Here is a 12,447-nt window from a genome sequence, read left to right as displayed (position 1 = left end):
CTGTACAGATTTGTAGTTTTCTTTGGTGAAGAGAGTAGTTTCATTAAATAACCTCACACCACCCTTGTCCCCTTCTAGCTGATCCCACCTTCGATAAGGAAGCTGTACAGATTTTTAGTTTTCTTTGATGAAGTGAGTAGTTTCATTAAATAACCTTACGCATCTACATTGTATAAAAGCCAAGTGAGCTCATCTGCCACCCTTGTCCCCTTCCTGAGCTGCACTCATCAACCTCCTGCTCCAGGGCCTTTGCACTTGCCGTCCCCTTTGCCTGAATGCTCTACCACATAACCTGCACATCTGGCTCTCACTTCCTAAAATGTCCCTGCGGCTCAGTACACATTTGCTGAAGAAATAAAGTATCCCACTCCTGAGGATATGGGGTTACACACATGCTCTTTCCTCAGAAATTCCCTGAGCAAACGTTTCAGACCATGCAGGCAGACAAATCCTCCCACCAGGGCTGCTTTCATTATCTCCCACTTCTTAATCCATCTCTTCCTCAAGAAGCAGGATACATTTTTTTAAAACACTAATTACTGTTTTCTCTCAAGAGAAAAATGGCAACCAAAGGAGATGGCATAATATTTCCTCGTGCTTTTATGGTGCCAGCACTATGTTGTTCATGCCCTCACCACAGCACTTCTTGTAATCTGCACACCATCCTGATAGGCTGGTACTACTGGTGTTTCATAGCTCTGGTTAAGTCACCAGCTCACATGGGACAGAATGAGGATTTGCACCTTGGCTGCCCGACTCCATGACCCACACTCTTGACTAATCAGACAGGAAGTGAGAAAGGTAAACTGGTTCTAGTCCTCATTGACCCCAAGTGCCCTGTTATGGGTTGGCTTGTGCCCCCACCCCTGCCCAAAAAGATACACTGAAGTGCTCAGAATGTGACCTTATTTGGAAATAGGGTCTTCACAGACTAACCACGCTTGTTAGTTAGATCCCCATCCAATATAACTGCTGTCCTTAACAAAAGGGATAACTGAGACACACAGAGAGACAAGGACAGAAAAAGACAAAGTAAAGACACAGGGAGAAGGTAGCCATGTGACACTGGAGGCTAGACTAGAGTGGAGCAGCTACAAACCAAGAAACACCACGAATTGCTGGCTACCACCAGAAGCTGGGAAGAGGCAAGGAAGGATTCCACCCATTCTCAGGGAGCATGGCACTGTCGACACCTTGCTTTCAGACTTCCAGCCTCCAGAACTGGGAGGGAATAAATTTCTGTTGTTTTAAATCTGCCCACCAGTGTGTGGTACTCATTTCACAACCTGGGAACAAATGTAGCCATGCCATGGAGTTCAGATTTTACTCTGGCAATGAGACTCAGAGAGAGGGCCTGAGAAGGACTTCTGTTTCTCGCGCTGTTTCAGATGCAGGCACCTACTCCTGCAGTCCCAATTCTGTGACTGTTCTATGCTGTGGAAGCTGAAGGCTGCAGCCGGATATGACAGCTCCTCATCCAACAAGTGTGAGGCGAAATAACTTACTCAATGAAACTCTGAATATCCATACCTAGTGCCCACTGTCAACCCCACACCCAAACCATTTAATCAATTCTGCTCCTAAGGCTGGAATTACATACCCCAGTCCCAGTGCCAAACAGAAAGTGTGTGCCATCAAGGGCTGAGGGCACTTGGCTTCCACTGGCTCAGTTTCTGAGCCTTGACTGGTTCTGTGTCCGGAGAGAAGGCAACCAAGCTATGTACACACTACCCCAGAGCTCAGAGGACGCCCCCCCCTCCCCAAAAAAGTATTTACGAAGATTAGCAGCTGATCCCCAAAGCCTCCAAACCCCAGAAAGTGAGGAACTGAGGAATCAGATTCTACTCCAGAATAGACTCATTCACGAAGCTCGTCTTCCAGTTCACTTTTATTTGTGTTTTAGAAACAATCATGAAAAAGGAGGTAGTAAATGCCCCAAGTCCAGCAGATGCTGTCCATGCATCTACCCTCCAGCTAATGGGGGCCTCTGGTTACTCTTGGGGGTCAGACAACCCTAGAGCAGTGGCCAGAGGAACTACCTTGCCACTACTGGTGTAAGTGAGCAGAAATGCCACAAAGGAATGGGGTTGAGGGGTATAGGAGACCTAGGCTGGCCTGGGCGAGAACACAGTAACAGGCCAGGGCTCACTGACCTCCCATGTGATCATATACCTTGGCCCCACTGACTCTGAGATGCTGGCTGGAGCCCACCCTCTAGGCCAGAGCATTATATACAGGGTTGGAGTAGGGACAAAGCACATGGCCTGCAGGCAAGGTAGTCCACTAGGAGTTACAAACTCCACCTCACACACAGGTTGACTGCATGGCTCAGGAACCCAATATACAGGACCCAAGGCACATCCAGCCGCTGGGACCCAGGTCTCTGGCTTTTCCTCCTTCCTGTTTGCATTGTCTACTCTCTGGCCATATCCACCATTTACCAGCAGCCACAACCATCAACAAACATGATTTAGAAAGGATCCTGCACAATGGTTCTCCATGAATAATCAGTGAATCAATATATGAATGAAGGGGAAAAGACCTACTCTGTCTTCTTTTTTTAAAACTAATCTGGAAAATATTTGATAGGGTAAGAAGCTGAAACTACTTACCTGCAAAGAACATTTCTGACTGCCTGAAGATTTTAAATATCGGGGCTATAGCTGATCCCAGTTACTGAGCAAGGAGCAACCCTGAAGCATTGGATGACGTGTAGAGCCAACAAGGGGAGGGTTAAGAGGGCTCTCTAGGTTTTATATAATTACAACTCCATGATGCAGGCTGTAGGGGCTTCCATAAGAACAGAATAGAAAAGAAAGCTATCAGAGGGTAACAGGGACTGCTACAGGGAAGCAAAAAGAGGAGGCAAAAGCACTATTGTCCCAGTAACCATTTATATAATTACAACTCCATGATGCAGGCTGTAGGGGCTTCCATAAGAACAGAATAGAAAAGAAAGCTATCAGAAGGTAACAGGGGCTGCTACAGGGACTGCTACAGGGAAGCAAAAAGAGGAGGCGTAAGCACTATTGTCCCAGTAACCACTGAAGTGAACTGGCTGGCCTTTTGCTTTAAAAACAAATACATATGCCCTAGCCGGTTTGGCTCAATGGATAGAGCGTCGGCCTGTGGACTCAAGGGTCCCAGGTTCGATTCCGGTCAAGGGCATGTACCTTGGTTGCGGTCACATCCCCAGTAGGGAGTGTGCAGAAGGCAGCTGATCGATGTTTCTCTCTCATCGATGTTTCTAACTCTCTATCCCTCTCCCTCCCTCTCTGTAAAAAAATCAATAAAATATATTTTTAAAAAAATACATATTTCGCCCTGGCCGGTGTGGTTCAGTAGTTAATAGTGTCAGCCCACGTAACAGAGGGTCTTAGGTTCAATTCCCAGTTAGGGGCAGGTATCTGGGTTGCAGGTTTGATCCAGGCCCTGGTTGGAGCGAGTGCTGTGAGTATCGAGAAACATATACATTTATGTTTATGTGTAAGACAGACAAGAGACCAGCAGGAAATAAATGACGATGTTAACAATTTTCTCAGAGTGATTTTCACTTTCTTCATTGTTATTCAGGCATTTTCAGTTAATCTTTTAGAATGATGATGTATTTTTTTGCTTGTGAAAACATTTAAAGTAAGAATAATGCCTTAAATCATAAGTGCTAACCTTCTTCTAAAGCGTATTTATCTGATTCATGATTCACATTTTGAGGAGACAAGAATAGAAGCATCACCCCAGCAGCATGAGGTGAAACCGCCAAGTCACTACAGGGCTGTGTTAGAGATAAGTGCTAACCTTCTTCTAAAGCGTATTTATCTGATTTATAAATTTGGCTTCAAATAGATTTATTGTGAACGTAAAAATATATTCTTTAATTATATTTTGAGGCCTAAAAGATTGTTACACTTCCTTTGATATCTAAATGGAAAACCACAGGCTCATGATTCACATTTTGAGGAGACAAGAATAGAAGCACCACTCCAGCAGCATGAGGTGAAACCGCCAAGTCAGGACAGGGCTGTGTTAGAGACCCCCACCTCCTCTGCAGGGGAAGGGGGCACAGACAACTAACCAAAAATCTCCTTTAAAAACACCACTGTGGCCCAAGCCTCCTCTTCTGTGCCATTGGGGCTGGCAAAGTTCCATTCCTGAGGAACATCTGCAATTTCATTAGGAAACCAATAAAGCAAAATCTGTGGGCTGTGTCTAAAGTAGCCCAAATAACTGATCTGAAGTAAATCAATTCAATTCAAATATTTGCTGTAGGACCCACAGAGCAGCATGCCACACGTACCTGCTGCCACAAAGACACCAGCCCAAGGTACCTGCAGACCAGCAAAGGTGGAAAAGTGTGCAAGGTCAATTCTAAGGTCTGCCATCAGGAAATCTGCAGCCCTGTAGCTTTGTGTTTATATATAAACTCTAATTCTCTTCTGTGCTGGATAGACTGTGGACATTTAAGTCAAAAAACAAAACTCCCTTTTTAGAATATTGTTAGTTCCTTTTAAATTTGAGCTTCTCACAAGTGATAAAAACTTATAGAGATGATAAATTCCCAGAAGTTCAGCTATGTTTCTGTTAGAAAAGTCAAATGCCTCTTAGTATACTACATGTATTTTTACAATTTAAAAAATTTTTTTGGAAACACGCCCTGGCTAATTTTATTAGAAAAAAAATTCGTATGATTTATGTTTCACCAGTCTGTTCTGGCATGCTTCTACTGATATCAGAATCCCTGCATGAATAACAGCCAGTGTGCACACCTGTAGTATATTCCACAGCCTGTGCCCAATTCAGTATCATTGCCATGGTAGAGGTGGACAACAATCTTAGCCAACATGCTGTAGTGCCCTATTTCAGATTTCCTCAAGGCTAGGCAGTTGCTGGCAAGGATGACCAATTTCACTTTACCTTGTCTGATTATTTTCAGAGTCTGCTTGTACTCCAACATGTAATTTCCACTTTTTTATAACAAGTTGGAGCCTAGAGCTGATTGACTCCAGCGACTTTGTCATCTTCTTTGTGGTCACTGTCTTTCTACCTTAAGTGTGGGACAGCCCCCAACCAAGAGCAGCTGCCAAGATGGCCAGGGAGCAAGAAAGTTCTAGTTTGACATCAAATAAAAATACTGTTGTTACTCTTTAGAGCAGAAATTCCTTTTTAACCAGCAACTTCCAAGTTTTTGTCAGTAAATCTATTACAGACTTAACACTCCAAACTTATATACCCAGACACCTGGGGAGCTGGGAGCACTTCTGTTACCACAGGAAAGGGGATCTGGATTCCTATGACACACCCACCCCAGTGTGTCTCTCCTAGCATGGACCAGGCCAGTCACACATGGACCATCTCAACACCTCCTGTCTGTCCTCCCCCTGGTCCTCACGTTCTTCCTCCTCCCTCCCCTCTACTTGTTCCCCTGCTGCCTCCACAGCACCATCCCCAAATTCCCTAGTCTCTGGCTCCCAAACACATAAAGTTCAAGTCCACTCTCTGCAAACCAACACAGCCAAAGAGCATACACAGCGACCACTTCATCTGGTTCGAATGCTACCCATACCCAATTTGAAGGCCATCATTTACAGAGCACCATGTTCTATCCTCAAACCTCTAACACCCACACACATAAGTCCTTGCCCTCTTAGTCTCATCTTGTAGGTATAAAATGGTGCTCCTTGCCCGGCCGGCATGGCTCAGTGATTGAGCGTTGACCTATGAACCAGGGGGTCATGGTTCAATTCCCGGTCAGGGGACATGCCCAAGTTGAGGCCTCGATCCCCAGTAAGGGGAGTGGAGGAGACAGCGATCAATGATCCTCTCTCATCATTGATGTTTCTATCTCTCCCTCTCCCTTCCTCCCTAAAATCAATTAAAAAATATATATTTTTTAAAAATGGTGCTCCTTAAAAGGATTATTCCCAACAATCACAGAACTTCTATTTCATATGCTTGATACTTCTGCACCTTTCTCCTCTCACTTGCAAAAAAGTAAATACATAGCGCGCGCGTGCACACACACACACACACACACCCCTTTGAGAATCTAAGTAACAAAATAAACTGATGAATGGAATGGATCCAGAGACATAGAAGCATGGAACAGAGTGAAGAATCTCAGAGGGAAGGCGGGGGAAGGTGAGTGGGTAGGAGGTAATAAAAAAAACAAACAAACCCCACCTTTGGAACACACAAAGTCCAAGATAACTCAAGGAGACTATTACACCTATAAAGGCAACATATACTTTCATAGAAACCAAAGCATGTCAGGTGTTTTTAAGTGAAAACAATAATCTATTTTTAAAAAGAAAAAAAGGCCTAATTATTATTTTTTCAAGTGGTCATCTTTTCCAAGGACAGTTGCCCTTCTAGACTGCACAAGTGACAAGCATCTTCACATGACAGCTTCAGAAGGCTCTCCATGTGGTCAACCTTTTTACCTACCTCAGCTAAAGGAGGACTCCACTACCAGGCAACAGTCATCTGTGCACACAAATGCCAGCCCTGGAGAGCAAAGCACTCCTCACAGCCTGTAACTGGGAAGGTGCCCAAGGGAACTTTCTGGGTAAAAGAAACATGCTATCTCTTGATCTGGGTGGTAGATATATAAATACAGGGTGGGGCAAAAGTAGGGTTACAGTCATGAGTACGTGAAACACAGTTTCTTCTTGTATTATTTATTGTATAATTTTCCAGAGGAACAACTGTAAACCTACTTTTACCCGTATATAAATCATCATCTTACTCAGGTTAAAGAAAAAACAGACACAAGGCACTTACCAAAATTTAAGAAAATCAATTTGGCCTGTATCCCAGGACATAGTCTGATGAGGAATGGAATGGCAACATATAATCCCAAAATACAGAGAAGGATCTTCCTCAGTTGGAACCACATGCCCTTTCGCCTGCGAGAGAAAAGCAAAGAACAGGTCAAAGGCAGTAGGTACAATTTTGCTAGTTTATTAATAGCATTATCGAAATCACTAACCAAGATCCACAAGTATCTTTTCCCACAAGAATACTATCAATAATAAGAATAGCTTCCCGCCTACTTTTGTTAAAATAATTATTTTAGGTCTTTTGATTTGATCTAAGAACACTTCTGTAAATTTCTTTTCCTGAAAGCTGAAGAAACAGTCCTGATGATTTCCTATGCTTGCCCTGGGATCAGAACACAGCATAGATATCAGATCTTCAGGAAGTGCCCAACCTAATATCAGACCATGGCTGCAACTTCATGTCAAATAATAGTGACTACATCTGGGCCTTGTGATCGATCACCTTGTGATGTAAGCCAGCCACAGGTGTAGGTTACCCATTATCTCATTGTAGAAAGTGCATACATCAACAGAATCTGCCTAACCAGGTCCTGAGAGGGAGCAAGGGCTGAGAATAAAACTTGGCCATCACTGCAGGTCCTCCCATTTCTGCCTTCATCCCCTGTGGCACCGCCCAGTGGAGGCCCCTTCTCCGGGCACTTCATGTCAGGCTGTCATCCCAGGTCTCAAGATCCTCTTCTAATCTCTAACCAGCTTCATGACGTCCTCTTGCTGTTCCTGATCCCTTTCAAAAATGTCTCTAGCCCAGAAATTCGCAAACTTCTTGGACTAAGGGCCTCTCTACAACTAAAAAATTGAGGACCCAAAAGAGCTTCTGTTTATATGTTTACAAACTTCTTGGACTAAGGGCCTCTCTACAACTAAAAAAATTGAGGACCCAAAAGAGCTTCTGTTCATATGGTTTACATGTCTTACTACTTGTCATATGAGAAGTTAAAACAAAGGAATTATTAAAAATCTATTAATGCATAAAACACATAAACACACATTACATATTAATATAATTAACATTTGTTGTAAAAAGTGATTATATTTTCCAATACAAAAACTTTTATATCATTTTACTTTTTATTATTTTTTTAAATCCTCACCCGAGGACATGCTTTTATTGAATTTAGGGAGAGAGAGAAAGGGAAAGGGAGAGAAACTTCCAACAGTTGCCTCCCACATGTGCCCTGACTAGGGAATCGAACACGCAACCTTTCAGTGTATGGGATGACGCTCCAACCACTTGAGCCACACCAGCCAGGGCAAAATACAAAAACTTTTTTTAAAATATATTTTTATTGATTTCAGAGAAGAAGGAAGAGGGGGAGAGAGAGAGAAACATCAATGATGAAAGAGGATCATTGATGGGCTGCCTCCTGCACACCCCCAACTAGGGATTGAGCCCACAACATGGGCATGTGCCCTGACCAGGAATCGAACTGTGACCTTATGGTTCATAGGTTGGTGCTCAACCACTGACCCACACTGGCCTGGCAAAAATACAAAAATTTTTAGTGAGGAGAGCGGCATCAATACTTTTACAAATTTCTTTAAAGGCAGACAACTCACTAGAAGACAGACTGGATTCACGTATCTGTTTTTTTCATTCAATCTTATTGCAACACCACATATCATGTAGTATCTGGAAACTCTACAGTACTCCAGGAAAGAATGAGTGAAAAAGGCAAATGACAGCTCAGTGTTATTATGAAAATCATTTTGATCCTTATGGACACTCTGAAATGATTTGGGGGACCTCCCATGATTCCCTAGAGCAGCCTTGGGAACCACTATTCTAACTTACCATAACAAGTAAAATCTTAGTGGGGCTAGTTATTTATTTATGGACTGTTTTTAAAAAAAAGTTAAGGCAGTTTTAAAAACAGATACAGATTATCTCAAAAGTATTATGCTAAATTACATAAGACACAAAAAGACTATGTACTGTACAACTCCATTTATCTAAAATTCTAGAAAAGGCAAAACTATATGGACAGAAAAACAGAACAGTGGTTGCCAGGGGCTGGGTATGGAGGGAGGAGGTTGCAAGGGGCACAGGGAACTTTTGAAGTGATGTAATATTTTTTATCTTGATTATGGTTACACAATTGTATACAATGGTAAATTTTTCTATCCTATATAATAAAAGTGTAATATGCAAATTGACCAAATGGCTGAACAGTGGAACGACCATCAGGACAACCAACAGGACGACCAACGGGACAACCATCCAGAACCACGCTATTAGCGCCAGGCAAGCCAAGGCGGGTGCGATGTGATTGGTCGGGGCCTGGCCATCGCTCCATGATTGCCCCACAGAGAGGATGGCAGCAAAGGAGGCCCAGGCCACCGGCCAGCAGGGCGATCAATCAGGAGGCTTCACAATTGCCCCAAAGAGGGAAGCCCAGGTCACCAACCAGCAGGCTGCAGTGGGTGGGTGGGGCCTCCCTCTGCGAGGGAAGCCTGGGTCTCGGTGGTGGCCGGAGGGAAGCTGGTGCTGACAGCCGGGGAAAGGAAAGTCTACTCTTGCACGAAATCTGTGCATCAGGCCTCTAGTATGTAAATAATGCCTTAATAAAGCTGATGACAAATATGCACATCTAATAATGTCATTCAATCATTCATCTGGTTTATTCAAGTCATTATTGAACACCTAGCACTCTCAGGCAGTGGACAATAAGGGCAGAAAAGGAGGATGTGTGCATCTATGTTGTGCTCTCAACTCAGTGGAGCAGACATAAGGGCTTTCAGAGAGACAACTGGTTTTACTCAGAGCTATCAAGTGTATTGGGACTCCCCAGGAAAGCTGAAGCCCAGGATGGGAGATGAGGACAAAGTAGGAATGACACCTAGTGATTAGTAATTTCAGATAAAACCAAAAGTAAATATTACACTAAGAAATTCACAGAACAAGAGAAAACTATTTAGTTTTGAAAACTCCATAGATCTTACATTAGAAATTTTATATCATTATTTTTATCTGAAAGTTCTATACTTGTAAATAAATTCTGTAAGAATCTCATAACTAAAATCAAGGTTTCTGTAATTTAGAAACATAGCCAGCACAGGGTTCTCCCCAGAACCTTTCTCTCTCCTGGATTACCTTTAGAAGTGCACTTGGGTAGTTCTTTTGGGTATGTTTCTTTCTGTCTCATCCTGGGAGTTTCTTCTTATATAGGACATCAGTTTCTAATGTTATCTCTTTATATGAATATTTAATAATGAAATACACAATTATTTAATAGCTGAGAGTATATGTTCCCACAATAAAATTTAATTTCTTTAAATTCCTTTTTATTTTTTTTACTTTTATTGATTTCAGAGAGGAATGAAAATATTTTCATGTTGCCCTGGCAGGTGTGGCTCAGTTGGTTGGGTGTCATCTGGTGCACCAAAGGTTGCTGATTCAATTCCTGGTCAGGGCACATGCCTGGGTTGCAGGCTTGATCCCCAGTGAGGGGCGTGTAGGAGGTAGCCAATTGATGTTGTGCTCTCACATTGATGTTTCTCTCTCGCCAATGCTCTATCCGCTGAGCCAAACCAGCTAGGACTCTAGATTCTTTTTTAATCAGTGCTATATGATCAGAAGTAAATCTTGTCCACAAGTCTGAAAATCTTTTTAAAAAGCACACAGAGAAAAAATTTTTTTACAAGTCTGTATTACACTTGCATAATCAGCAAGATAAAAATATTTTCATGTTGCCCTGGCAGGTGTGGCTCAGTTGGTTGGGTGTCATCTGGTGCACCAAAGGTTGCTGATTAAATTCCTGGTCAGGGCACATGCCTGGGTTGCAGGCTTGATCCCCAGTGAGGGGCGTGTAGGAGGTAGCCAACTGATGTTGTGCTCTCACATTGATGTTTCTCTCTCCCTTTCTCTCCCTCTCTAAAAAAGAGCCTAAGCGACCGGAAGACCAGACAACCGGATGACCGGCTGGTAGCTACGATGCACATTGACCACCAGGGGGCAGAAGCTCAATGCTCAGCTGACAGACAGGCGCCAGATGCTGGGCTCACGGCTGGCAAGAGCAGCTGTGGTAAAAAAGCACACAGAGAAAAAATTTTTTTACAAGTCTGTATTACACTTGCATAATCAGCAAGATGAAAATATTTTCATGTTGCCCTGGCAGGTGTGGCTCAGTTGGTTGGGTGTCATCTGGTGCACCAAAGGTTGCTGATTCAATTCCTGGTCAGGGCACATGCCTGGGTTGCAGGCTTGATCCCCAGTGAGGGGCGTGTAGGAGGTAGCCAACTGATGTTGTGCTCTCACATTGATGTTTCTCTCTCCCTTTCTCTCCCTCTCTAAAAAAGAGCCTAAGCGACCGGAAGACCAGACAACCGGATGACCGGCTGGTAGCTACGATGCACATTGACCACCAGGGGGCAGAAGCTCAATGCTCAGCTGACAGACAGGCGCCAGATGCTGGGCTCACGGCTGGCAAGAGCAGCTGTGGTAACGAGAGCCTCTCCCAAGGACACTCTCCCTGTGTGCCCAAGCGGTTGCAGTGGCAGGTGCAGCGGGGCCCGGATGAGCGGGAGTGGCCTGGGCTCGGGCTCCTCCCCAGCCGCCTGGTACTTCCTGCACTACTTCGTGCTGTGCGAGATCGACGCATGCTGTGCGAGATCGAGGCGGACAGTGGGCTGGAGCCTGACAAGCTGGCGGGTAAGGCCAGGCTGCCATGGCGCGGGGAGGTCCACTGATCCCCACAGGCCAGGCCGAGGGACCCCACCAGTGCACAAATCTGTGCACCAGGCCTCTAGTAAACTATAAAAAAATCTTTTTTTTTTCATGTTTAAAAAAAGTCAGACGTAAGAAATACAAAAATTGATTAACAAATCCAAGAGTGGTTTCTTCAAGAAAAAACAAGAAACAAATTAAGTTTAGGGCTAGAAAGACAACATACAAAATTAGGGATGAGAAAGGTGTGGACCCTGAGAAAGAAGATACTTACTAAAAAGGGCTCCTGGTGGATTAACTGGGCTTAAATTTAAAAAAGAACAAACAAACAAACCACAGGCTAGCAGCTATTTGTAAATAGGGGTCTCTCATGCAACAGTATTTTAGGGCGAAGCCTGCACTAAGCTAGCTGCCTGCCTCTTGCAATGTTTCTGCCATCTGAGTCAACCCTAAGAGGAGCTCCTGGAATCCTTTTAACCAACAGGACTGGGGCTTCCTAGTCCAACTGAAGGTGTGCAGCTGTCTCCCCATCAATATCTTCACCGACCAATCAGAGCAGCTCCATTCTGACCAATCTGGATAGTGCCTTTTGGATCAATCAAACAGAGGATTTAGAGTCCTCATGTGCATGAGGACAGACTAATCAGGGACCAGAGGCAAGGACATCTGTCCATATAAGCCAGATCCCCTCAGGTTCAAGGAGCACACACTTTCCCTTTACACCATAACTGCAGATTGCTTTTCCCCAGGCTAGAGCAGGCTGGAGCACAGACCAGTGAAGACTAGACCAGAGCAGAGCTGCCTGTCTGAAGAAGGGCCTAGCCCCAGGCCACCTCCTCACAGCCATGCTATTTTCTTGAGGCAGAAAATCGCATTTGGAAGTAAATGAACACCACAGTCAGAGTTTGGCCCAAAAGGCTGTTCCTATTTGCAGTGCCAGTTCACAGC

General features: G+C 44.1%; 1 protein-coding gene across 1 annotated transcript in view; it reads right to left on the bottom strand.

The window, feature by feature from the left end:
- The window catches only part of ABHD12 (abhydrolase domain containing 12), a 64,471-nt gene that overhangs the window by 20,262 nt on the left and 31,762 nt on the right, over positions 1-12,447 (bottom strand). Inside the window, exon 2 of the mRNA XM_005866211.2 lies at positions 6,778-6,902. Within this exon, the coding sequence (XP_005866273.1) occupies positions 6,778-6,892 (115 nt within the window). The 5' untranslated portion in view covers positions 6,893-6,902. The remainder of the gene's footprint in view (positions 1-6,777; positions 6,903-12,447) is intronic.

The sequence above is a fragment of the Myotis brandtii genome, unplaced genomic scaffold, assembly GCF_000412655.1.
Source record: "Myotis brandtii unplaced genomic scaffold, ASM41265v1 scaffold225, whole genome shotgun sequence".
In the NCBI taxonomy this organism is placed as follows: Eukaryota; Metazoa; Chordata; class Mammalia; order Chiroptera; family Vespertilionidae; genus Myotis; species Myotis brandtii.
This window is presented reverse-complemented; position numbering and strand designations above follow the sequence as displayed.